Source organism: Gopherus evgoodei, chromosome 4 (genome assembly GCF_007399415.2).
Source record: "Gopherus evgoodei ecotype Sinaloan lineage chromosome 4, rGopEvg1_v1.p, whole genome shotgun sequence".
In the NCBI taxonomy this organism is placed as follows: Eukaryota; Metazoa; Chordata; order Testudines; family Testudinidae; genus Gopherus; species Gopherus evgoodei.
This window is the reverse complement of record NC_044325.1, coordinates 124,434,974-124,462,664: the sequence shown is the minus strand read 5'-3', so window position 1 is coordinate 124,462,664 and position 27,691 is coordinate 124,434,974. Positions and strand designations below refer to the sequence as shown.

Below are 27,691 nucleotides of genomic sequence, written 5' to 3'. Positions count from 1 at the left end.
CACTAGCTAGTTTTGCTTTTGCCCGGCCCGATTGCTTTCAGGCTTGCTGTACTTTGCAGAGGTGTCGGCCGCCGCTGCTGCCTTTCAGCACCAGGCTGGGGGCTCCTTCCCCACCCCTGAGATGCTGAGTTGGCTTCCTGGAGACTGCAACCACAAGCCAGAAAACAAGAGCAAGAGACTCATGTGTGGGAGCCACACAGCAGATAGAGAGAGAGCGAAGGAGTCTGGTTTTGGCCCTCCCTTCCCAGCTTACAATGCAATCACGCTGCAGCCTGTGCCAGTGACAGCGATGGACATGCTGTGGGTATCCCTGTTGGCTCTTTTCCTGATGGCGCCCAGACAAGGTACCCAGCCCTCTCTCCATCCCCCCTTCATTCCCTTCTCTCTGGGCCAGGATCCCCGTGGGTTGAGCCTCTCGGCCGAGCTCTCCAGTCAAAGCACTGTTGTAGGATCCGGCCCTTCCTCTCAGCCTTCTGCACTGCACATTCTCTGGACCAGGCCCTCAGCTGGGTTAGGTCTGGGGACTGAAGTCTTCCCTTCTCCCACATCATGGGCACAGCGGGGAGAAGGTCTCTAAGCTGCCGTCAGGTGGGCAAGATGCGAGGCCCCATCTCCTCTTCTTCACCCACTTCCTCATCCCCTCCGCCCCCTCCCAGGACACATGGCATGCTGCAGAGCCAGCCCTCTCATTCCTTCCCAGCAAACACCCCAGCAAGGGCTGGTGGGAGGGAAGAGACCTGGTCGGGGACGTCCTGTTCTCTCCCGCCTGCAGAAATGCTGTCCAGACCAGCTTAGCGTGTTACTTAACCCTGACCCGTGTAGGGCAGCCAGTCCAGATAAGCTCCTGTCCCGCCCCCATTCCTGGAGACAGAGCTGGGATAGGGAAGAGTGGCCATGGGGTCCTGAGGTGAAACGGGGGGGATCTGTCTGGCACAGAGAGAGGTGAGACTGAATGTAGAGCCATGCCAGAGAGGCTAGGAGCCCGGGCATGGTTACCCGGGCAGAGGGACAGGCTTGGAGTGGGGATTGCCAGAGAGATGTGGCTCTAGAAATGGCCGTTCTTATGCAGAGGGACACTTTCCAGAGGACTCGGGCAAGGTGCAGAGGTGTTACGTTAGTGCTATGCTCTGCTGTGGGGGTCTCCCTATCAATATCAGAGCAGCCCCGGGAACAGCCATCGCCCTTTCTTCTCCAGACACCACCTAAGCTTAGAACAGCAGCGCCCCCCCCCCTTCCCCGTAGCGCAATCCAGTGAGGACAAGGCACCTGAGCGATTTCTACTGGGGGCCCCAGTGCAGAGCTGATTGCTTCAGGGAAGCCCTTCCTGCTCCCACACATTGCAGTCCCTTTGGGCATCCTTCAGGCCGAGAGGATGAAGGGTTTTCCAGATGAAGGGCCAGGCACGCAGCTGATGTAAATCAGCATAGCTCTATCAAAGAGCTGGCACCACGACCATTTACGCTAGCTGGGGATCTGGCCCCTAATTAAATTAATCAAAGCACCATACAGCACCAGCGTCATCATTTATTGTTCACCCAACCCCACAAATGCGTGTGGCACTTTATACAAAACAGATCTCCGCCCAACCAGCATATAAATCTGCTTGTTCTGACTGTTATTATTGACTGACCTATTATTGTGGTACCGTTTGTTTCCTGTGTAACTGTGCCAGCTGCCACGGCCTGTTTATTTCTTAATCGGTTTCTTGGCTGCTCGCTGCAGCCCTGTGTGTAATTGGGGGCATGGTGCCTTTTCTTAGAGCAGTCTCCTCTTAAAGTGATCTGCAGGCAGGGCCCTGGGAAATGAATGTTGATGATGATTTTATGTGAAATGAATTTATTTATTTTTTTTGGACGGGGGGCAGAGGGAGAGTCTCATCTGACTTCTCAGTGAGACGGTTTCCATTTCACAACCTACTCCCCTCTTGCCCCATCACAACTGCTGCTGGTTGTCCCCCTCGCTCAGTAGGGAGAGACTTAGGATGGAAAGAAGCCTGGACTTCCATAACCCTAAAGATCAGCACTGAGCCCTATTGCTGGTCTCTACAGCCATCCTTCCTGAACCTCCATAACTAGACAAATTCAGTCTCCAGGACTGTCCATTTAGAGCCTTTTCCCAGCACTGAATTCACAATTAATTAATTATTATTAATAGCCCAACTTTAACCCCCGCCCCAGACCACCATGTGCCTGTTGAGTTCTGTCCTTTATTCTTAATCACTTAATCACTGGAGACCATTCAGAAGAAAACAATGCGAGAAATTGTTGCTAGAATCCAGTCCTATTGTTATTTCTTAACTATCCTGCAATGGCTTTATTGATGCAGTAAAGTCTCAAGGGACCAAATCCTCTTATGGTGTAAATTGATCTCACTCCATTGAGTGTGTTGATTTACACCTGCTAAGGATCAAGCTCGTTATACTGTCTCAGCAAAGCTATGATCGGATATTTAAGAACTAATAATAGGACTCAGTTCTGGCAACACTTCCCTCATTATTTTCTTCTGATCATCCGTTTCCATGAAATCATCTCAGAGTAAGAACCTGCTGGCCATGTCTGACCTATTGACTTTGGTGCACTCGATGAAGGTATCCCGATGTAAACATGGCATCACTCATTTAACAAAATCAATACATCAACAATGGGATTAATAAGCGCTTCGGGGCAGGAATATTCGTCATATAAAACTCCTGCGCTGTGGAAAAGATTAGCAGCAATAATACTTGCTCTCTTTCCTCAAATCATTATTAAACTAAATATGACACCGTGAGATTAACGCCAGGCGTGATGTCCATTTTAGTCATTTGTAGAAAAATCACCTACCCTCTCCTGTTTCTGTGTAATTGATGTTGTTGAGTGGGTATTATGTTTGGCAAGAGAAGGATTAATTCTATCTTTTAAATGCATTTTAAAAACCTATCCCTGCGTGTTACCAAGTGTATGTTGTAAAGTGTTTACAACATACACTTAGTAACACACAGGGATAGGTTTTTATGGTGTTTAAGCACCTAATTCCCATGGACCTTAGCCTTATTACATCCTCTTCAAAGTGCTTAGAAACAATGACTAATAACAAATATATTATAAAACAATACTATGTAGCTATATTTCAATATATATTGGTCTATATGGAAAGACTCTTGCATTCTGGAATACGGCTAGTACATAATGCATTTTCTGTACAATCTCTCAAATTAACAGCAGGTTATAGAAACATCTTGAAGTCAACAGTTGTACCAGGGATCCAGTTTTTGATCTTTACATGCAATAGCTTGCTGTTCTTGACGATTTCGTTAAGAAAACGTTCCCTCTGATCCGTCCATTGGTGCCATCTTAGCACGAGAGCAGAAATATGTCACCATATTATACAGAAGGTGCTGAATGCTGAATGTGTTCCTCTGGCTGACAGTTAGGGTGACCAGATGTCCAGATTTTATAGGGACAGTCCCAATTTTTGAGTCTTTTTCTTATATAGGCTCCTATTACCCCCCACCCCTGTCCTGATTTTTGACATTTGCTGTTTGGTTAGCCTAATGACAGTTACGGGGAAGGTTGATTAAATATGTATATATGGCTCTCATCACCATAGCATCTGGATACTTCACTATCATTAATATATTTATTCCCACAGACACCTCAGGAAGTAGGGATGTGCTATTGTACCCATTTTGCAGAGGGGAATGGAGAGTCAAAGTGACCTATTCCAGGTTATTGAGAGAGCTTGTGGCAGAATAAAAAATTGAACCAGTGTTTCTTAAGTCACAGGCTAGTAGCCTAAGCCCTGGGCCATCCTGACATGGGTAACATGGAATGGTAATAAGGGGATAAGTATCAGATCAGATTTGCTGTGTGCATTCCATTTTAGACACTGGGCATGGGCAGGCAATTCTTCTGCGTTGTGTTCTTTCCCTGGCCAAAGAAAACCCTTTCATTCCCCATCGCAGTGGAATTACCCTGACTTTAGCCATCAGCCTACATCCCCTGCAGTGAGGAAGTAGAATAATTAATTCAGACAGCGTAGAATTTCTAGTGATAAACATCAAAGCATTCACAGGCAGAGAGTCTGCAGCTCAGCCAGACTGTCTACTCCCTGCTAAAAACCCTCCATAAAATGCTCGGTTGGTATATGTTATATCAACAAAGATCCTGGGAAAGCCAGCAAGGTTAGAGTGAAGGAAACAAAACTGAAATGATACAAGGCCCCAGGGGCATAGCTTACCCAGAGGGAATGAGATAAGAGTGTTTAGCCTAAAATAAAGCGATGTTAACAATGAGATCTATTAAGCTGTGGCATTGCCTCCCAGGGGGAAGTCCTGTTGCTTGGAATAATTGGAGTGAACAGAGCACTCAGGGAAGCAGAGGCTAGCCCTGTGCTGTCTAGAAATGGATGAAGTGACCTGATTTTTTAAAACCAGCCTTGCTGGTGGCGCTGTCAGTTTTTCATGCACCATCAGTTGCAGGCACGAATTAGAGCAGCTGCCTGCAAACCAAAAGGCAACTGGGCATCCTCCTGCCATTTTCTAAGGGCACAGTCTGTCGGCATCGGTGTATTTAATAATTAGGTGCGCAAGGGCTCTTCCATCTCTGATTCTGACAGCTGCAGAAGTGGCTGCTACATACTCTGTTTTTGGGCACCCAGCTGGGCGCCTCTTCGGCCTGTTGTTTGGAACTGTGGAGCCCAGACGACCCTTGGAGCTATGGCGGCTAAGACACAGCCTTACACTGGGCACTCAGTGTCAGTGGCTGCTTTTGAAAATTTGTGTCTATGGGCCAGATCCTCAGCTGGTATGAACTGAACTTTGCTCGAGGGGTAACTGCAAAGTTGAACAGATCTCACCTGCAGCAGGCGATTTCCTGCTCGCTAGCCTACCTTTTGCTTTGCTGTGTTTGGTCCCGTCTCACCTGGTTACAACCAAAGCCCCTGCTTGCATCCCAGGGTTCCGCTGTCCCGGCATTCACCCCATTGCTCCAGAATCACAGCTGGCATTTAAAAAGAAGAGGGTTTCTAACCCTTCAAGTCATGAGAATAACACCAGCGATGGGAACTGAGTGTCACCAGTGCAGAAATTCCTGCCTGAGGGTACGTCTACACTGCAAAAAAAGACCCGAGGCAACTGACTCAGGCTCACAGGGCTCAACACTACATGGTCAACTGATTTGGAATTATGCTTCAGGGCTAAAAATTGGCATGTGGACATTCCCGCTTGGGCTGGAATCCAGGCTCTGAAACCCAGAGAGGAGGGAGGTTCTCAAAGCCTGGGATGCAACCCGAAGTGGAACATTTACACTGCAATTTTTAGCCCCCTAACGTGAGACCAACTCAGTTGACCTGAGCTCTGAGACTTGTGGCTGCTGGGGTTTTTTGCAGTGTGACGTACTCACTACAGTTACTGCACAGATGGACATTACTGTCTGGTATCCTTTTAGTTCTTCTAGTCAGTCTGCTTTTGCCAGTCAGTTTCCTTGCTTGACAGTATCTCTTGGGATTCTCTATGGCTGGTGATTGATCCCCTCCACTGCTCTGTCATCTGAGGCTACTGGCAACAGCTTAAGTCAGAACTAAAGACTGGATGGCTCTGGAGAAAAGAAACGGCATATGAAGGCTTTACCTGAGTGTACCGAGAGCCTGAAAAAATAGCTCTGCGAGGTGTGAGCTGCCCTGTCCTTCTCAGCCAGGCCTTGGGGATTCTGGAGTTCAGCATTTCCTCTGTGCTGTCAGCCATTTTGCTGCAGCCATGCACCCGGCATTTTGTTTTCTGGCTCCCTGACCAGCTGGGACCTGCCAGCAGCTACCTGTTGCTCGGCAGCTCTCCCAACAAGGGGGAATTAACTGGGTGACAAGACGGGATCCATGGAGCCAAGCAGTAGGGGATCAGAGATCCAGAGTCCAGGAGTAGCCAGGGAGAGTGGCAGCCAGAAGTATAGGTCAGAGACCATGATGTCTCTCTGTGTGGGGGCAGGGAATGGGAACCCCGGGTGTCCCATGGTGGTCGACTACATTAATATTGCTGCAGGGCACAGAGGTTGTTGCCACAGGTTCTGGTCCTTTTGTGTGAGGAGCAAATGTGACACTGCTTATACCCCCCTGGATCCATGTCTGAAATTCCTCTCCTCCTGGAAACCCGTCGGCAGACAGAGCTGGGTCTTTGCACCTGATGCTGGGTAGGACGGGAGTCAGAGGAGGGAGTGGATAACCTAGGCAGTCTCTGACTGATGTGGGCCACTGGGGTAAACCCCTCTGTGCTTGGTCAGCTGGTTAGTTGCACTGCCCAGCTGACCTCACCATTCTAAAGTCTGTTTTGCTTTTATAGCCGTAGCTGCAATGTCTCCTTTCTCAATGGCAGGCTGTAACTCCTTGTCTTAGCACAGCTGACTTCTGGAAGCAATCTCTCCCACTCCCTCATCTCCCATCCACGGGACCCCTTGTCCATCCTTCCAAACTCTTATCGCGTCATTAGCCCATATCTAAGACAATGTCCCTGAACAGGGGGGCCAGGCTACACAGGACTGTGCCACTACCCTATTTGGGACTGTCACCCGAGGGCGTTTTAAATGAGGGGCGCCTGGCTGCCCAGTTCACTCTTCAGCCCTGGCTGCGGTGGCACGAGGAGCTTGCATCGCTTACTGGCATGTTTGTGTCACTGGGTTATTGTAGCCACTCTCCCTGATGAGTGACTCACTGGGTTAGTGTTTGTGATTCCCCGAGGAGGAGGACTAAACTGAACCCACTGGAGAATCTCACTCTGCTTCCCAGCAGGGGCTCCAGTGTGGTTCCAGAATGTGTCTGTAGCCTGGTGCACAAATTGCCTTGTGTGGATGCAATCCATGCAGCCCCCATGCTGGGTTATTGGAGCCCCTCCATGTGGCTTTGCCTGCGTGGGCCAGAGCTGCAGCTGGTGTAAACCAAAGAAAGCTGATGCACACCAGCGGAAGATGAGGCCCCTAAATACCTTGGGAGTTAGGTTGATGGGAATTAGGAACCTAAATACCTGTTTTCTTTGTCCTCCCCCTGGCAAACACACTCTGAGCATGAAGGGCAATTCAGTCACAACGAACCAGGCACCAGTTCTGCAAACACTTAGGCACTCGCTTAACTTTAAGCTTGTGAATTGTCCCATGTTTAATGTGAAGCCCATACCTAAATGTTTGTGGGATCAGGGCCTGTGGCGTGTCAGTTATTTGATCACTTTGATTACACAGGGCAGTAGAGCAGAGAAAATGCAAGGAACCCCAACACCTAGTCTATATAGTGATGGTCCAAGTGTAGCTATCTGCATGCCAGGGCAGCTTACCACCATATGCAGAGGTTCTCCGCCTGTGAGACACCCTCCGGAAGTGGGTCATGGTCCATCCTAACTGGGTTGGGGCTAGAACTGGGTGGAAAATTCTGATTTTGACAAAAGATGGATGAGTGCTGGTCGGAAAATGGAGACACTGTCCCTGCTTGGAAATTTTCAACAGTTCGATGAAAGACGGAAGAAAGTCATCCATGGATTCCCCCTTCTCCAACATCTCTAGTGGCATTTAAGTGAAAGGAATTGACAACCTAACGAATATATGTAAGGTCAGATCCTCAGATGGTTTTCACCAACTTCAACAGAGCTATGCATATCAACACCACAACAGAGGATCTGACCCAATGTGCCTCGTCGACACGAATAAATTCAGGCCAGAATTTAGAAGGTTTCTGACCATCAGAGGGGTATTGTTCGGAACAGCCTCCCCGTTGGAGTTGTGGGGGCAAACCTCTTAATTCATTTTAAGAGAGAGATGGCCTAATGTATGAGTGTGATTGTTTGACAGGGTTGCCTGTGGTTGGGGGGACTGGGCTCCAGAGCTCTGGCTCTCACTTCAGTTTATGTCTTTTCCTACTAAAACTCATGCTTCAGGGTTTCAGCCAGCCACCTACAGGGGACAGAAAGGATCCCACCACAGTGTGTTCTGGAAGGTTTTGTATCTCCTTCCTCTGAAGCATTTGGGATGGTCATAGCTGGAGATGGAACATTGGGTTCAGAGAGATATGAGCTGTGGCACCTACCATTCTCTCTCTCAAGTGCATGGCTGGCTCGTGCTTGCTCATGTACTCAGGGTCTGACTGATCACCACCTGTGGGTTTGGGAATGAGTCTTCCTCCAGGTCAGATTGGCAGTGATGTGGAGATTTCAACTTCTTCTGCAACACGTGGGTGGGGGTCACTTGCCAGGATTATCTGGGAGTATCTCACGTAATCATTTCCCTGCCACTGCGGGGGCCTTGGACACTGGGGCACCTTGGTCCTTCCTATTCTCTGCCTGTGGCACATAACAGTCTAGTCTCCGGTGAGCTGTAAGACTTTGGTCCAATTCCAGTTGCTGGGTTTAATGTGCAAGTGGTAGGGGTGATGGTGGCTTGTGATCCACAGGAGGCCAGACTAGATAATCTGGTGCTCCCTTCTGGCCTTAAACTCTATGGTTCTAGTGAGGTTGTCAATTCTCATGATTTGATTGCCAGTCTTGCAAAATTAGTTGTTTTTCTTCAACTCTGAGCTCCTAGAGTCATGTTATTTGGGGAGAATCTCAGCTTTCATTCCAAAATAAGTTGCTAATGCTCACAGTTGAGGAGAAAAGCTTGAAAATGTGACCAAAAATTAATAAATGAGATAGCAAATCTAAAGAACCTAAAATGGATTTTTTTTTGAATCTCATGATTTTTATGCCAATTTCATGATGTGTGTGGGGAGGTGTTAATTTTTGAACACTTGCATTGGCCATGCTGCACCTATGGTTTGGTTAAAATCTAAGTCACAATCACTTTTGAAAAACGGATTAATTTTCAGCTGTTTGGTGGGTCACAAACGCTGACCTCCCAAAAAAAAAATTAATTTAGAGTTGCTGGTCTGGCATATCAAACAGGGACTGGATATCCAGAGTTCTTGATTCTGAACTCTGTCACTAATCTCTATGAGTCCTTGAGCAAGTCATTTAATCTCTGAACCTCTGTGTGCTCACCCACAAGAGTCAACTTCTACAGATGCTCCTGGCCCTACTCCCTCCCACCCTAAGTAAGACCCCTATTTGCCCCTGACTTGGGGAGCAGGTGATTCTTTGCCACTGGGGGTTTCAGCACACTAGATAACTCTCCTAGCTTCTCCTTTAGGGCAAGTTCTGGCTTCTTTGCCTTGTCTGAACAGTGTAGAGAAAAGGCCAGGGATCTGGCTCACAGCGTTCTAAACTGCTTGAGATGATAGTGCCACCATAAGCCAAAAATCATGAGGAAGAGTGGAGAGGTTATTTTACCTTTGTACTTAATACTGGTGTGACCACTGCTGGAATGCTGTGCTGTTCATGTATCCACAATTCGAGAAGGATGTTGAAAAATTGGAGACAGTTCAGGGAAGAGCCACGAGAATGATTTAAGGATTAAAAAACATGCCTTACAGTGATACATTCAAGGAGCTCAATCTATTTAACTTAACAAAGAGAAGGTTAACAGGTGACTTGATCATAGTCTATAACAACAAATATTTAATAACAGACTCTTCAGTCTAGCAGAGAAAGCTAGAACATGGTCCAATGGCTGGAATTTGAAGCTTGGCAAATTGAGACTAGGACTAAGATGTACATTTTTAACAGTGAGAGTAATAAACCATTGGAACAATTTACCAAGGGTCGTGGTGGATTCTCCAGCACTGACAATTCTTTAGTCTAGGTTGGTTGTTTTGCTAAAAACTCTGCTCTAGGAATGATTTTGGGGAAGTTCTATGGCCTGTGTTACACAGGAGGTCGGACTAGACCATCATATTGGTCCCTTCTGGCCTTGGAGTCTACGAATCTATGAAATTTTCCCATGGAAAACTTTGATTTTTGTCAAAAAATAGAAAAATGGGTTTCGGCCAAAAAATTACAGTTTTCTGATGAAAAAATATTTTTTTTTAAAAAAAAAGGAAAGCAGAGACTTTCCACGCACACACAAATTAATCAGTCAGAAACCAAGATTTCCATTTGAAAAACATTTCGGTGGAAAATTTTCAATCGTCTGCAATAATAATAATAAATTATCATAATAATAATACAAAAATCTCAAAGCAATACACTAGCCTTAAGTGAAAAGGGTTATAGATGTGAGGCTAATGATGATAATGATCTGTTAGCTCCATGGGGCATATGCTGTAAACACGTCCACCCCTGCAGATGTTCGTCTGCGTGTGTCTATTTCGCTGACTTTTCTCTGGCAGTCATCAGATCCAAGCACATCATGAACATTAATGAATTAAGATCTCTTTTTTTCCATTCCCTGGACCTCGGTTTAGTCCACATCCCGCCTCCCACTTCTGATCATGGGTCAAAGCCAAGCCGTGGTTTTTCTATGCCTGGCCCTGCTCCAGCTCCTGTAGATTCCTCTCAAAAGGGAACCACTGTCTGTGCCTAGCTGATCTGTCACACAGAGCTCGAGGGGCCGTTATGCAGAGATGCAGGTGCAGAGAGATGAAGGCTTTGGAGAACTGAGGTGATATGGGGGAGGGCAGGGAAGTCAGCAGGAAATAGGATCCACTCTGGGCTGTGCTGCTAAGCTACAGAAAACAGGTAGCGTCTCATAGACTTACTCATGCTGTGTAGCACCTGTCTGCAGTCCCGTGGGCCAGATCCCCAGCTGATGCAAAGCTGTGTCATTCCATGGGAGTCAGTGGGCCAGATCCCAGCTGGTGCAAATGCTCCTTCAGTCCTCAGACTCTGCTGAGACGCCATTCAGCACAAGGAGAAGCAGAATGGTCTGAATGAAAGCCCAGGCTTGGGAGTCAGGCTCGCTTGCAGTCAGGCCTTGGGATGATGGTCCTATGCTCACTGGAGTCAATGGAAAGGCTCCCACTGACTGTAGTGAGCTTTGGAACAGGCCTTTAACCTCTCCACGCTTGTCTTCACGGCACAGTCAAAGTTCCCCTGAGCCAATGGCTCATCAGCCTGACCCAGTTAAAGCATGTCAATTTCACACACAAAGGAGTGATCACATCCAATTGCCTTTGGCTGCCTTAACCCAATGGGCCAACTACCCATTTTGCTGCTCGGTGAACTGGAGGTGGCCTCTTGGAGTGAGATCAAGCGAGACTCGAACCCACATCCTTCAGGGTTGTAATCAAGCGCCTTAACCACTCAGTCTTGGCTTCTCTTAATTATTAACCAGTTAGTTAATTAGTGAGTTTATGTTCTTGTGCCTGGCCTCCTGCCTGGGGATAATGACACTCATCTTAGCGTGTGGAAGGACTTTATGCATTTGCGTTCTTAAAGATCTCTGAGTGACAAAAGTCCTAGCAAGGGAAAGTCTTGTTACGGGTGGGAATAACAAGGAGGGAAAGAAAATGAAAGACCCAGTACCCCCAGAATAAGCTAAGTGGAGCTGAAAAGAGAGATCAGTCGTCCCCAGCTATGAAGATTCAGGAAATTCTTGTGTTTGCAATGAATCGTCAGGCCTGGCATGCGGAGGAAAAGAAGGCCAAGAATAGTTGTGCCCTCTATTTCCAAATTCTGCCCAAAGGGACACAGACAGACGAAGCCAATGCAAGGTCTCGGTTCCTCATCAGCAGAATCAGAACAATTTCCCGAGTCGCTGCCGTCTTTGTCCTCCTCTCCCCCCGAGGTGAGGCACTAGGAGAGCCCTGCTTTTGTTTTAATTCTCAAAGATGTATTGGTGCTCACTCCCCTTTGCCGTGTGTGCACGCAACCCCCTGTTGAGTGCAGAGCCTTTCCCTGGAGGCAGGAGCAGATTCTGTTCCGTGCTGCAGAGTCAACTCAGAGAGGTCGGGAATCTCAAAGATTCAGAGATGATCATTTCCGCCTGGGTCGCTTGTGCAGGAACGATTCTTGTTCTATACAGGGCTGTTGAGTGAATGCAGTTCATGCCTTGCAGCCAGGAAACTCACTGTGTGATGCCAGGAAGCTGTATAATACTTTGCTGTTAGTTTTTGTGTTCTGTATCACCATTGTGTTCCTGCCCTGAAGAACTGACAGACTAGATGGGGAAAGGAAGGTTTTTATCCTCGTATTCCATCCTTTCTTCTCTAATAACAGTGTTCCTTAGAATGGTTTTCAGTGTCCTGAGCGCTGGTTTCCCAGACCCTTTATCGTTAGTATGGTGGGGGAAGGAAGTGCTTTCAGCTAAGAGATGATGCAGTGGAGAGTTACAAGAAAGCTGGCAGCAGATGCAAAGGAGAAGGCTCTCACTCTGAGATTGTGGGAAAGAAAATGAGGCATCCTGAACAGAGAGAACAAGCAGGGAAATGAAGCTACAGAATGTGGATGCAATTTAGAAATAAGGAAGATAACTTTGGCCCCGACTTTTAAACAGAGTGCCAGAGCATTGAGATGGGAGAAAGGTAGAGGAACATAATTAAAATGCTAGAAATCAGGGAGAAGTCCTTCACAGGAAACTGAGGGTAATAGCAATAGATGCCAAACAGGAAGGCACGGACTGGATTTCCAGTCAGTGTGAAGATGGGTTATTTCCCATAAACCCCAGAGCTCACCCACTACTTCATCTCCCTTGTACTTTTGCATCCTTTAAAGTCTAAACCCAGTTTGTCAGAAGGATTGTCTGAGGCGGAACAGCATCTGCAGCGCTGCTTGCTAGGATGAAATGATTTGAGGAGTGGGTCTCCATTCTCATGCTCCAGGGCACACACTGGTGACCAGCAGGGGTCAGGAACACAACTGGGTGAAATTATTCATCAGCAACTTTTTCTGGCATACAATGAAAATTCAGTAACTCCAAAACCTTTCATGAGTTCATGTTATTTTCACCGAATTGTTTTCAGTCAGGAAAAAAATACATTTTAAAAATTCAGAGAAAATTGAAACATTTCAATTTTGTGGTTCAAAATGACTTTTTCTTCCAACTTTCCTTTAATTTTATGTTTTTGAAAAAACATCAAAACCATTTGTAAATGATGCAGACATTTCATTCTACCCCAAACTGGCATTGTGTAAATCAAGATTGGATTATAATTATAATTATAATTATTTTATTTTAAACGCTCTAGGAATTATTTTAGGGCAGTTCTCTGGCCTGCATTACACAGGAGGTCAGACTAGATAATCATTGTGGTCTCCTCTGGCCTTGGAATCTATGAATCTATGAAAAATAATTCTGTATGAACACTTTGATTTGCAGAATATTTTTATTTTTGGTTCCGATTGAATTAACTCCCTTCCTGCCACCCCCTGCACCCAATTATTCAGAATTTCCAGCAAATCAAAAAATCCATTATTTGCCCACATCTGATTAAGAAGGCCCCTCCCTCCATGCTATAATTATTGTTATTTTGATTATTATTTGTGTTACCCTAGTACATAGGGGCCCTACTCATAGACCAGGTGCCCATTGTGGTAGGTGCAGTACAAACAGGAGCAGGTGGACACTATCAGAGGTGGGGCAGCAAAAACAGATACAAGGAGATGCTCTGCAGATCAGGAAATAGTCTGAAAAGGAGAGACTCTACCAGATTGTCTGTCATTGCGTCGTCATAAAGTGGGCTGTTATGCTGATGAGATATTGACAGTTGCAGTTATTCCTCATGTTGCTTTCTTGCTGTGCAAGGCCCTTTGCAGACATGGCATGCTCCCAACTCCAGAAAGCTTACAACTGAAATGGACAAAATTCAAATGGTTGGAGTGGATGGAGGAATGAAGGGATGGAATATCAAAGCAAAGGATTGGGTCCTGATGCCCTTACTCCCACTGGGACACTCTTGGTTCTACACGTTGTCAATGGGCCATCCAAGGTATGGCTCAGTGAGAATAAAGGGTACCACAGCCTGGTCTGAGATGTGGGGGTTGACAGGAGGTTTGCTAGAGCTGATATAGGGAGGAATCCCATTGTCCATTCACATGAACAGGTTTGTTTATGGTGAGATCACACCGGGAGCTCAGTCAAAGGGTGATGAGAGGAGTGAGGAGGATGGTGAGTGAGGGATGGGGCCAAAGGGAGAGGACTGGGAAGGGGGATTTGAAGGAGACCTTGGCTTCTGGGTGCGTTGGAAAGGAGGAGGCTGTCCCAGCTGGAGGGAGCTATAAGGGGAAAGGGATGCCATGCCAAGTCCTCGTCTGGTGTGAATCATGACTGCTCTAGTGAAGTCCATGGCACTACGTTGATTTACACTGGCTTGGTACCATCGGAGCGCAAGGGCAGAGGTGTAGATGTGTGGGCTGTGTCAGCACAGGGCTCGCTGTAGCATTTCTCAGGGAAGCCACATCGACCGATGTTTAGTGACTGAGTCTTTTCCGGGAGCTGGTTGCCATGTCACTACCCCTGTACCCCGGCCTGTGCCATTCGACTGCCGTGACTTTCCCAGCAGCTCAGAGCCTAAGCTGGGCTTTGTTGTTTTTTTCACCAACTCCCTACAACACATGCACAGAGGTGAGCCCTAACCAAGCTAACTCCCGTTACCAAGCTAAAGGATAGCCCAGGACTGACTTCATTAGCTTCAGAGAGCTCTGCTCTAGTGGAGCTTGGGAGCTTATCCATAGTACTATGGAGTTTAGGAGTTCCTCAGGTGATCTGATCCCCATGTTCATCTGACGGCTTCAGATGTCCTCCAAGACCTTCAGCTAAAGGGGACTCATCAGACTGATGGATTCCGCCACAGTATTATTGGATCTTGATGTGTTTGGTTTTGTGGGACCTTCCCATCTAACAAGAAAGAAACGACCAGCCTCTGAAAACATACATCAACATAGCTAAGACAGCGTTAGATCAATGGAAGAATTCTTCCATCAACCCAGCTATCACCTCTCCGGTAGGTGGATTAACTATAGCGACGGGAGAACCCTCCCACTGGTGTAGTGAGTGTTTATGCTAAAGCACTATGGTTGTGTATACCCTCAGACTGGCTCCACATTTGCAGCAATCTACTCTATCGCACTTGATTCTGTCTGTCCAGCCCATTCTAATAGTTTCCATGTTTGTTCCAGTCCAGGCAAATGCAATGTCTTCTGCCGTCCCCTGGAACATCACGCATAGTGGACATGGAAACACGTCTGCAGAGCCAGGTGAGGACACAGCGGGCAGGCTGGGGGAAGCCTCCTTTTGTTCAGTGTGTCCCTCTCCATATGGAAAGGACAGGACTTGGGGCAGCAGACAACAAGGGGCAGGGTCCTTACTCAAGGTGATAGACACAAAGATTCTGTAGTCTCCTGGATCTCTAGCACCCAGGCTGGGTCTGCCAAAGGAGAGATTGCTGACTCCATCATAGCGAGGAGATGGAGCAAAAGCTGTGATGGGTGAGCAGCTTCAGCAGCACTGGGAGATGGGGGTGCCCAGGTTAGGACATGCAGTAGCACAGTGACCCCCCTGATATTAAGGGAAAGCGGGGAGGTGAGGGTACCCAGGTTATGCATGACAGCCGCCCAGCACTCCTTGTGCCTCGGTGGGTCTCCTCATTGCTGAGACCAGCTGGCCTGTAGGCGTAGCTCAGAATTGTTTTTTTGAGGTCACCGTGGGGCGCTCACGCACTCATCTGTGACATTTGGGTTGAAGAGGAAGGAAGCAGCGTGGGCGGCAGCGTGTGGTGCACCTATCCCACCTGTAAAGAATTCAGTATCGCTTGTAAAGGGTGCGGGGTTAGTCATGTGGCTTAGTCCAGCCAACACCCTCTGCCGGAGCTGGGGATTTTTGCACCAGCTTCCACAGCGCTGCCCCATACCAGGCCCTTATGGGCCCCACGCCCAGCCCTTATGGGCTCCCCCCCTGCACTGCCTCACACCCAGCCTTTATGCCCCCCCGAGCGCTGCCCCATGCCTTTATGGGCAGCCAGCCCTCTGTCCCCCCCCCCATTATAGGCAGCCACCCCGCTACGCAGGATCCCATATGGCTCTGACCCATCTTGCCCATCCCATGGATTATCTCTGAAATAACATGTGCTACCCTGCAGGCCCCTCAGGAGAGGGATCCGTCCGTTTGGTGAATGGCAGCAGCCGCTGCAGTGGTGCCGTGGAGGTCCATCATCGTGGGCGGTGGATGCCAGTCTGCCAGGAAATGTGGGACAAGGAGGCCTCCCACGTGGTCTGCAGACAGCTGCACTGTGGGGAGGCAAAGGAGACAGCAGCTGAACCCACCCCCAGCCCTGTGTGCCCGCCCAGGTCAACACCCACAAAGGAAGCCACCCTGTCCTTTCAGAACCTCTGCCCTTCCCTGCACATCCACTGTGCGGGTCTGGAGAGCACTTGGAAGCAGTGCAATGTGTCAGAGCTGTGCTGTAAAGGGAAGCTGGCCAGCATCACTTGCACAGGTAAGAAACAGATCCATCCCGGGTCTGGCAGAGCCCGGTTAGCCATCAGCAGCTTCCAATGGGAAACGATCCATGCATGCTGGCTGCTCTCCCCTCACTGCTGCTGCCCTATCCCCATCAGCCATCCATACTCCATGGTGAGGCCAGTCCATCTCTCCCTGCCCATTGGCCAAACCCCAGCCCTCCTAACTGCCGGTTTCTGGCCCATGAGGGAGTCTTGCCCCTCCACACCTTGCAGGTTAGAAAATTGAGGGGGCCAGCAGGTCCTTCCGCCTGTGAGCTCCATTGCAGCATCCCAGGTGAGTGCCCCTGAATGCTACGCTCCTGATATATAATTAAATGGCTGATGGAGCTGAGACCAGATCCATCCACCCATTCACTGAAACCAGCTCTATGGATCCATCCATCCACCTCCGCATTCATTGACACCAGCTCCATGCACCCATCTATTGACACCAGCTCCATCCATCCATCCCATACATAACCTATGATCCACTGAGAGCAGATCCATCCCCTATACACACCTCTTCATCCATCCATCCATCCATCCTTTCTCTTTCTCCTTCTCTGTGCCTATCTCTCTCTCTGCCATTCCCAGAGCCCCTCTCTGAGCTGTGCTCACTCCCCCTTTGCCCTCTCTGCCAGGTTCCCATTCTGTGCGCCTGGTTGGCGGGGGCAGTTGCTGTGAGGGCCGTGTGGAAGTCGAGGCGGACGGTGTATGGGGCACAGTGTGTGACGATGCCTGGGACCTGGATGATGCCGGGGTGGTATGTCAGCAGCTGAAATGCGGCTGGGCCATCCAGGCTCCAGTTGCCTCCTCCTTCCACAAAGGGACGGGACCCATCCACCTGGATGAGGTGAGCTGTGCTGGGAACGAATCCCAACTGTGGGACTGTCCAGCTGAGAGGAGCCATGACTGCGGCCACAAGGAAGATGCTGGTGTGGTGTGCTCAGGTCTGTTCCTCTATCCGGAAGAGTGCACTTGTCCTTCTGTCTGTCTGGTGGAACATTACTGTCCATCTCTGTCCAGTGGAGGATTCCTGTCTGTCTGATGGAGAGCATCAGTCTGTCCACATGTCCATCTGAAGGAGTGCTCCCGTCTGTCTGTCAATCCACTGGAGAGCTCATCTGTCTGTCTGTATGGTAGAATGCTCCTGTCTATCTGTGTGTCCATTGGAGAGCTCCTGTCTGTCTGTCAGAATACTCTTGTGTGTTTGTCCATCCAGTGGAGAGGGCCTCTCTGTCTGCCCACTACAGCACTCCTGTATGTCCATCTGTCTGGTGGATTGTTCCTGTCTCTCTCTGTCTGGGATGGGCAGTGAAATTAGACTCTGGCAGCTTGGGGAAGAGGTAAATCCCTCCTGCCTCCAGCAGGCTTCAGATGTAGCAGGGTCTAAACTTCCATCGTGGGCAGCAACTTAATGTCTGTGTTGCATCAGAGTGGGGACCCCAGGCTGTTCCCTCTTTGCTCACCTGCTGCCCCTCCCCATTCCCGCACAGAGCACCAGAAGTGGCGCCTGTCTGGGGGCAAGGATGCCTGCGCCGGCCGTGTAGAAGTTTATTACCGGGGCGTGTGGAACACAGTGTGCGACGGGATCTGGTATGAGGAGGAGATGGGCGTGCTGTGCCGGTGGTTGGGGTGCAGCCCCTCTGGCAAGAAGCTGAGCTTCAACTACACGCAAGAGGGCAGGATGAGCTACCTATGCTCAGGGACCGAGGCCTCACTGTCCTGGTGCCAATGGCACTACAACAACTCGAATCTGTGCCACCAGTCCCAGGCTGCCGGCGTGATCTGCAACGGTAATGCTGCCTCATCACATACTGAACTCCCACCCAGACAGGCCCAAGCAGGGATCGAACCAGCAACTCTCAGGAGAAAAAAAACACACACTGCTAAGGCTTGAGCTAGAGAGAAGGGAGTCGCATTGCATTGTAATCTTTGAGACCGAGAGGGAGACATGTCCATACATATGCCAGCGGCACAGCAGGAAAGGGAGAAGAAAGCAGACATGAGGGGCGATAGACGGGATGGATGGGGCAGTAGGACGGGGCAAAAGAGATGGATGTGGGGGGTGATCCAGGGGACATGAGCAGGGTGGTAGGAGAGGGGAGGGAAGGAGGCGATCCAGGGTACGGGTGAGGTGATGAGAGAGGGGAGGGTCTCCACCCCAGAATGGGTCTGGCCCTCCAGCTTGCTGACTGTTCTTCTCCCTCTGTCTGTGGTGCCCCCAGGCTCACTGGGCTTGCTGAACATGTCTGACGTGCTCCCCACGCAGATGACGACTCCAGACTCCAGGAGAAGTGAGTGTCTGGGGGGCAGACCCTCCCCGCCCTCCTGCAGTGCCTCTCTCCGGATCTGAGGCAAGCTCTCCCCCACTGGAGCAGGAGGGGATGTTTGCCAGCCCTGCCTGTAGTGCAAACCTCTGCAGGATCATTGCACCATGGGCAGCTTTCTTCTGGCGGCACCCATTCCCCAGAGGGGACAGCTAAAGAGGCCTCCGTCCCCTCAGCAGGATCCCCCCCAAGAGCCGGGAACTTGGCTTTGAGCTCCTCCTGTGTTCCTACTGTCAGGGCACCAGGCATTCTGCCCCACCCAGCACCCCCACCCCAGGCAGAGCCCTACACGGCATGCACTCTGAGACCTCCCCCCGCTACGGCACAGCCAGCAAGATCAGGGCTGCAGGGAGAGCTTCAAGGAGCTGGCCCTTCCACCCTCCTGTGACCTCCCCCATGCCAAGTTTGGGGAGCCAGGAAAGGGCTCATGAGTCAGCCCATGGCCTGCCTCAGAGTGCTTCCGAGCTAGGGGCCTGCACGATGCTGGGAACACCCCTGACATCAGCAGGGATGGAGCCCTATGCCAGGCCCTAGTGACAGTTCCCCTGTGTCGTGTGCCTCTCTGACTGTCTGTCTGTCTGTCTGTCCATCTGTCTGTCCCTCCCTCTCTCCCCCCACCCCATTGCCAGACACAGCTGAGCCACTGTGCTGGGAAGCCAAGGCTCTCTCGAACTGGACTCTCCTCCTCCTCTGTGTCGTCCTGGGCCTTCTCCTCTTGGCCACCGTGCTGGCCTTCACCGCCGCCCTTCTGAGGATGAGGAGGAAACACGGTATCTTTGCTGCTTGGGGCTTTGTCAGAGTGAGATTGGGCACTTGCGGGGCCAGGCAGAGCCATGGCCTGCTGTGAAGAGCCATCAGACAGGCCCTTCTGCATGGGGGAGTGACATCACGGGGGCTGCAGTGGGCCAAAACACGGGTCCAGGGTGGGGCCATTGGCAGTACCTAGCAATGGGGTGACAGAAACAGGGCCAGATCCCTCGTTGGTGTCAATCGGTCATAACTCCATTGGTGTCCATGCACTGGTGTCAATTGGCAGTAGCTCCATTGGAATCAGTGGAGCTGCTCTGATCTACACCAGGATCTGGCCTCGGTTACCCACTCAGGGGCTCAGGATTGGTTCGCTGTGGTTGCTGTCCTGTCCCTGAATGCACAGGCAGCTCACAAGGTGCCAGGCATGCTCTGCAGAACAGTTCCCCAGAGCAATGGCAGCCTGCAGCATGAAAGGGGGAGCGAGCCCAGCAGGGCCGGCTCCAGGCCCCAGCGTGCCAAACGCGTGCTTGGAGCAGCATGCCACAGGGGGCGCTCTGCCGGTTGCCGGGAGGGCGGCAGGCGGCTCCGGTGGACCTCCCATAGGCGTGCCTGTGGAGAGTCCACTGGTCCTGCAGCTCCGGTGGAGCATCTGCAGGCACGCCTGCGGGAGGTCCACTGGAGCCGCGGGACCGGCGAGTGGCAGAGCGCTCCCCACAGCGTGCCGCCGTGCTTGGGGCGGTGAAATGGCTAGAGCCGGCCCTGGAGCCCAGCACCAGAGCATAGGGCTAGATGGGACCTGCGGGGCATGCAGGACTAGTGCGGATCGCCTCCCAGCCTAGGGTGGGCCCTGGCCTGGCTGTGCCAGGCCCTGTATGGCCTCACAGAGCAACCCGTCTCCTTTCTCTCCCTCTCTGTTTGCAGCCCACGCTGTGTCCTCTTCCTCATTAGCCACCCCAGTCCTGGTGAATCATAGTGCGCAGGGCCCAGAGACGCCTGCAGGGGGTGCCAATGACTACAGGAAAGCCCCTCCCAAAGCAGAAGGTATCAGCTGTTGCTTGGCCTGCCCCCACTGCCCGTCCTCCACACCCAACCTCTTTGCCCCCCACCTCCTCCATACCCTACTTCTCTGCCCCCACCCCACCTTCCCCTCTCCTCGCAGACCCTCCCATACACTCTGCCCCTCTCCCTCTGCTTCTCTGCCTGCCTCCCCTTCCCCTCCCATACTCCCTGCTCCTCTCCCAACACCCCTCCCTGCCTACCCCACATCCTGATTCTCCCCTACAACCTGACTTTCTCTGCCCCTCCCCTACACCACACCTCTCTCTGCTCCCTGCCTCTCAACCCTTCCCGGTAGGGTTGTCAACTTTCTAATTGCACAAAATTGAACACCCTAGCCCCGCCCCTTCCCTGAGGCCCCTCCCCCATGCATTACATTTCCCCCTCGCTTGGTGGCTTCCCCCACCCTCAGTCACTTTCACTGGGCTGGGGCAGGGGATTGGGGTGAAGGAGGGGGTGAGGGCTCTTAATGGGGACGTGGGCTCTGGGGTGGAGCCAGAAATGAGGGGTTCAGGGTATGGGATGGGGCTCCAGGATGGGGCAGGGAGTTGGGATGTGGGAGGGTGAGGGCTCTGTGCTGGGCGGTGCTGGCTCTGGGGTTGGGCAGAGGATGAGGAGTTTGGTTGCAGGAGGGGGCTCCAGGCTGGGAGGGTGGGGCCGAGGGATTTGGAGTGTGGGAGGGGGCTGCGGGTTGAGGCAGGGGTTTGGGGTGCAGGAGAGGATGAGGGCTATGTGGTGGGGCCAGGGATGAGGGGGTTCAGGGTGAGGGGGGGCTCTGGGCTGGGGCAGAGGGTTGGAGTGTGGGGGTGGATGAGGGCTTTGGGTTGGGGGTTCAGGCTCTCGGGTGCAGCAGGGGGCTCCGGGTTTGGGAGGGGTCAGGATTGCGGCATGGGCTTACCTCAGGCAGCTCCTGGTCAGGGCACAGCAAGGCTAAGGCAGGCTAGTCCCTACCTGTCTTAGGGCACTGCATTGTGCCCTGGAAGCAACCAGCAGATCCACGTCTCAGGTGGGCGGAGCAGGAGGCTTCACAGCTCGCGCTGCTCTCATCCACAGGCACCGCCCCTACAACTTCCATTGGCCTGTTCCCAGCCAATGGGAGTGCGGAGCCGGTGCTCGGGCAGTGCGTGGAGCCCTGTAGCCACCCCGCTTAGGAGCCGGACCTGCTGGCTGCTTCCGGGACACAGCAGAGTGCCCCAGAACAGGTAGGGACTAGTCTGCCTTAGCACTGCCAACCAGGTTTTTAACTGCCCAGTTGGCAGTGCTGACCAGAGCCACCAAGGTCACCTGGTTGAAAATCAGACATCTGGTCACCCTATTTCCTGGCCACCGTCTCCCATCCTGGCTGAGTATTCGACCCAGAGGCTCCCGATCCTTGGTCCATGGGGCACTTGCTGGTGGGCCAGGAGAGCCGACTGCTTACATGGCACCGGCCCCACCCCAGCACTGTTCCCAGTTGCTCCATTACACCCGAAGGCACTGAGGGCTCTGCGCTGGGAGCCATGGCTATGTGGCCCCAGGGGGTTCTGGGAGGGCAGGCAGGCACTGCCTCACACTTGGCAAGCCCTGGTCCAGACAGGTCCCCTGGTAACCATTCCTTTCATGCCCCCTAGCAGAGCCGCTGGCCGTGCCTGCTCCTGGCTCCGAGGACTCCGATTCCGACTATGAACACTATGATTTCAGCAGCAAGCCGCCTGTGGCACTCTCCACCTTCTACAGTGAGCAACACCCCCCCCGCACCATGAGGGCTCTTCACAGCCTGGGGCTTCTGCCTCCCCATGGGGCCCTGCCTTCCCTCACACTGCCCTGTACTAGACGGGCTGCCCCCGCACACAAAGCTCTGCCAATGCCCCCCATCCCAACCCGCAGGCACCGCTGCTCCAGCCCTGGGCTTTCCCCCACCCCCCAGATCTGCCAATGCTTCCCCATCCTGACCTGCAGCCCCTGCTGTCCCAGCCCTGAGATACCTACTCCACAGCTCTGCCAGTGCCCCTCCATCTTGATCCACAGCCCTTCTGCCCCAGCCTTGGGCTCTCCACCCCACAGCTCCCCCAGAGCCCCTCAATCCTGACTAACAAGGATTGGGGACACGGATGTATGGGGGTGGGGTCAGAGAGGGATCCGGGGGTGGGTGGGTAGCGGTCACAGGGGTTGGTTGGAGTCAGGAGGATCACGGGGTCAGTAGGTACAGGGGCTGATTGGGCTCAGAGGAGATCCAGGGATCAGGGGGTATGGGGTTGGCTGGGGTCGAGGGGAACTGGGGGAGGTCAGGTCAAGGAGTACTGTTAGTGGTGATCTGCTAGCTCACCCTGCTGTGATGCTGGGCCAGGCAAGGTTTGCTGGAACCCTTTGCCTCTGGTTGCAGATTCGCTTCGGCACCGAGCAGCGGATGAGACCCTCCCCGCGGGCGGCTTCCCCCCAGCACCTGGCCAGGAGGTGCTGAATGAGGGCCCGCAGCCCTGGGGCCAGCCAGAGCAAAGGCCCTACGAGGGTGAGAGCTGGTGCTGCTGACTGGGCGATTGATAGAGATGGAAAGCACAGTACCAGGAATGGGGGCCCAAAGCCCCAGCTCCCCTGGTGTTCGCCTATCTGTCTGTCTGTCCTCAGTCCCCATCTGTCTGTCTATTCCAGCACATGGGGTGGAGCAGAGTTTGTGCTGATAGGCCCTCGCTGGGGCAGAGCAAGGGTAGGCCATTTCCCAGCTCTCCCCACACCCCCAGCACTGGGGCTAGATCAGGCAGTGCTGCAAACCCTCCATCTAGCCAAGGGCTTCTCTGTAGATTTGTAGCCCTTCTGGGTGGGGCAGGCTCGGGCATTGCCAGCACTGGCTGGTAGAAGGCTGCACTGACAGAGAGGCCACTTCTCTTGCAGAGCCCCCCGCTGAGTCCAGCTCATCCTCAGAGGACAACTACTACAATAGCGGCAACACCAGGCAGCAACAGTGGGGCAACCCAGCCCCTCCTCCCACCAGCTGCTTCTTAATGCCAGCACCTCCTGCCCATGGCAACAGCGGCTCCCAGCTCTCCTTCCAAGGTTAGCAAGATGGACCAGCACCCGCTGGCTCTGATGGCCGGTGGGACCATCTCTGAGCATTGGCCCTTGAGGAGCAACCTCCAGGCATGTCCTCTCCTGCCCCAGGAGAGGGAAGAGGAGGGAAGTCTGGGCTGGACCCAAGGTTCAAGGCTGGAGAATCCAACCCCTTGTGATTTTGGAAGGGAAAATCATCCCAGGAGCAATGATTCTGCCCCAACCTGCCCAGCAAGGCCTCCAAGTGCGCTGGGCTCTGGCCATCCCTCACAATCTCCACAGAGTAAGGCCTCCGTGGACCCTCCAGTCCTTTCTCTGTGCATCGGTGGGACAGGGAAAGGTCATCCATGGGCCATTAAGTCTCTGACAACGCCCTGACCTGCGGGGCGGGGAACCTCGTCTCTGGGGATATCAGGGCTGATGACCTGGTCTGGACTGAGATAGCTGATGGGAGGCAACCTTTGTCCCCTTTCTGATGGATTCCCAGTATGGATAGTCACTCCATCTCCCCTAACAGGAGCCTGGAAATGCTCCTCACCTTCTGCACCAGAAGGGTGAGCATGTCCGGGGTTGTCTCCAGCAGGGCCCGATGGAGCCGACAGTTCCAGCACCTCATCCGGAGAATGGTATGAAAACTTCCACAGCACAGCACACCAGGGAGACCAGCCGGGGAACATGCCGGGTGAGAAGAGCAGAGAATGGAGGGAGCATGGGGAGGGAGCTGCAGACCTACTGCTTGGGGAGCAGGCAGTGGCCCTGTGTTCCCAACAGTGCTGAGCCTAATTATGGGGGCTCATGGGAGATAAACTGATTCAGATCAGGTTACAGTCCACTCAGAAAGACAGAGAAAGAGACTGCAAAAGGGGAAAGGGAATGGCTAGAGATCAATGGGGGATGGGAGATGGAGAAAAAGAGAGAGAGTGAGTAACCAAGGGAGGGAGAGATGGATGACTGTGGGGATGGAGGGAGGGGTGAGAGGTGGTTGTGGGGAGGGAGGGAAGGAGGGAGGATGAGAGGTGGTTGTGTGAGTGGAGGGAGGGAGGAATGAGAGGTGGCTGTGGGGATAGAGGGAGGGAGGAGAGGTGGCTGTGGAGATGAAGGGAAGGAAGGATGAGAGGTGGCTGTGGGGACAGAGGGAGGAAGGAGAGGTGGCTGTGGGGGTGGAGGGAAGAAGGGATGAGAGGTGGTTGTGGGGGTGGAGGGAAGGAGGGCTGAGAGGGGGCTGTGGGGATAGAGGGAGGGAGGAGAAGTGGGGGTGGAGGGAAGGAGGGATGAGAGGTGGCTGTGGGGATGGAGGGAAGGAGGGACGAGAGGTGGCTGTGGGGAGGGACGGAGGGAGAGAGGGTTGAGAGGAAGCTGTGGGAATGGAGGAGGGAAGGATGAGAGGTGGCTGTGGGGAGGTAGGGAAGGATGAGAGGTGGCTGTGGGGATGGATGGAGGGAGGGATGTAAGGTGGCTGTGGGGATAGAGGGAGGGAAGGATGAGAGGTGACTCGGAGTGAAGGGAGGGAGGGGTGAGAGATGGCTGTGGGGATGGAGGAGGCAGGGATGAGAGGTGGCTGTGGGGAGGGAGGGATGAGTGATGGCTCTGGGGATGCAGGGATGGAGGGATGAGAGGTGGCTGTGAGGAGGGAGGGAGGGAGGGAGGAATGAGAGGTGGATGTGGGGATGCAGGAAGGGAAGGATGGGAGGTGGCTGTGGGGATGGAGGAGGGGGGGATGAGAGGTGGCAGTGGGAATGCAGGGAGGGAGGGATGAGAAGTGGCTGTGGGGATGGAGGAGGGAGGGATGAGAGGTAGCTGTGGGGAGGGAGGAGGGAGGAATGAGAGGTGGCTTTGGGGAGGGAGGGAGGGAGGCAGGGAGGGATGAGAGGTGGCTGTGAGTGTGGAGGGAGGGAGGAATGAGAGGTAGCTATGGGGATAGAAGGAGGGAGGGATGAAATGTAGCTGTGGGGAGGTAGGAGGGAGGGATGAGAGGTGGCTGTGGGGAGGTAGAAGGGAGGGATGAGAGGTGTCTGTGGGGAGGGAGGGAGGGAAGGATGAGAGGTGGCTGTGGGAATGGAAGGAGGCAGGGATGAACTATGGGAGTTGACGGGATCCGTTATTTCAGAGTGGCCGGCTCTCTCCCAGCCGTTGGGGAGCTGTGAGCCTGGGAGAAACGACTCGGAGGGCAGCGATTACGATGATGTCCAAGGCCTGGCGTACTAGGGCAGGGGCGTCACTGCAAGTCTGTGCTTCCAACCTGCCCTCCTGCCTTCAACACAGTGACAGCAAATCAGTGGGTGATACCTGACCACTCACGTCGTTGCCCTGAATGTGTTTGATTAGCACAAGGTCAAGCATGGGGGGAAGATTTGTCAGCAGGTCCCAGAACCAGCCCTGGACTAACCAGTATTTCCCAGTGCAGACCCTGTGGCTCTGGAAGGGGCTGCACTCCTCTACCAACTGACAGCTCTGACCCTGAGAAATCCACTGAGACTTCCCAAGAACATCCCCTTCCCAGCCCATGTTCTCCGCTAATGCCCAGATAGCCCTGACCACTCAGGTCCATAAGTGAACCCCCAGTGTTTGGGGTGTGTCTGGGACTCCATCCTCAGTGCTCAGGATACAGGCCAAGCTTTCCAGGATGGCTGCCAGGGCCATAGGCTCTATTCCCAGCCGGGAAAGGTGCTTGGACACATGATGATGGGAGCAGCACAGAGACTTAACTGGAGCCCTAGGGATGGTAAGCTGGAGGTCAGAAGTCCTAGGGAAGCAGCCAGACTGCTTGGCTCCCTTTCCAACAGTGACTTAGGGGGCTGGGTTCAATCCTCGGTATGTAGATTCCCCATGGCAATAACCAGTCCCCAGTGATTAGCCTGCAGACAGGAACTAGGGTGCTCAGATTCAATGCACAGGAGGTAGCTCCTCCCTCAGGCCTTTGGCTTCATCCCCACTGGGCAGAAGCAGCTAGGAGGGGATATTCCATAGCTGGGTTCCAGCAATGGCTATCTCCTGTTGGGAGAGGGTCTGTACATCACAGGCCAAGCTGCCTATGAGATCCAAGCCCCTGACTTTGAGGGGAAGGTCAGCCTGTGGTTGAGGCAGTGCCTGACACTCAGGAGGGCTGGTTTGCATTCCCGGCCTTGCTGCTACCTCACTATTGGAGTGCGGCCAAGTCACCTCCCCTGTCCCTCAGTTTCCCTGTTGGAGATGGGTATCATGGTACCCCGTGCAAGTCTGCATTAATGGAACGGCGTTGAGATCCTGAGATCTGAAGAACTGTGGGTGATGGATGAGGCCATGGAAGATGGTTCTTCCCTCTCCCCCAAACAAGGGGCTGCTTGCAGTGCCAGCGGATTCATAGCTGCTGCCCATGCTGTACCCACCTGCAAAGCTGTCACTGGAGAGAAAAGGCTGGCTCCAACCTTCTATGGAAGGCTAAGGCTTTTAGGGATTTTTTTTCCCTTGGAAAGTGTAGGTGAAAACGGAAAAAAAAAATATTTCATTGACATTTTTCCCTGAGATCTTCCTGGGGTTTCATTGAACAGAATCATTATCTTTCCCCCCACAAAACCCCAAAACCTTTCAACAGAAGTGGCCTCTGCTGGGGTAAAGCCTTTTTTGCACCAAAAGAAACAAGCTGACAGGAGACTTCTGAGCAGTTGTAAGAGTGAGAATGAGAGGCCCTGGGATGCTTTCACTGGGGAACCCCGAGCGGCCGGAACTGTAAAGTTTCCCCACAGTCACTCATTGATCCTCCCCACGGCCCTGCCAGGTGGCTGAGGATTCCGATCTCCATTCTACACGTGGGGAAATTGAGGCACAGCTAAATGAAATAACTTGATCAAGGCCACCCACCAAGTCAGTTGCAGCTCCTAGCCCTATGCTTGTTCCTCCAGCCCCCTGGGACACTGCTCCTGTGGCTTGCTCAGGGGGCATTTTATTTAGCTAACGATTCCCTACAACATGGACCTAGGACCCTGAATTGGAACCTTCCCCTTCGGTCTTGGAGCGGGGGCGGGGCAGGGTGGGGGGAGAGGAGGGCTGCATGGAAGGATGGCAATAATGAATGTATTTCCAGGATCTGGGAGCACAAGCACTGTGTAAATAGTGGAGCAGCATGTGTCTGCCGCATAGGGCTGTTCCCTTGCTCTCCCATGCGGTGGCACCATTATGAGATTAAAAGGCTTTGACTAGAGGGGCTGGAAGGAGAATCTCTTTATTTAAGCTTTTAAGAATGGTGGCTGTGGAGTCAGAGTAAAATTCCAGGCTAGATCCCAGCTAGTGTAAACTG

General features: G+C 52.5%; 1 protein-coding gene across 4 annotated transcripts; it reads left to right on the top strand.

Moving 5' to 3' along the window:
- The first annotated feature begins 118 nt into the window (after positions 1–118).
- Positions 119–27,595, top strand: CD6 (CD6 molecule). 4 transcript variants are annotated; one of them, XM_030560894.1, is made up of 13 exons: positions 119–344; positions 14,939–15,016; positions 15,898–16,254; positions 16,900–17,208; positions 17,755–18,054; positions 18,487–18,555; positions 19,218–19,358; positions 20,260–20,379; positions 22,008–22,109; positions 22,757–22,882; positions 23,263–23,424; positions 23,999–24,100; positions 25,526–27,595. In XM_030560894.1, exons 1-13 carry the CDS (start codon positions 122–124, stop codon positions 25,621–25,623), a joined length of 2,187 nt encoding a protein of 728 aa, XP_030416754.1. In that variant the 5' UTR covers positions 119–121; the 3' UTR covers positions 25,624–27,595. The 4 variants fall into 4 exon arrangements, with proteins under 4 accessions (XP_030416754.1, XP_030416752.1, XP_030416751.1 ...); XM_030560892.1 differs by having other exon boundaries at positions 22,005–22,109; positions 24,002–24,100; XM_030560891.1 differs by having other exon boundaries at positions 22,005–22,109.
- The last annotated feature ends 96 nt before the right edge of the window (positions 27,596–27,691 follow it).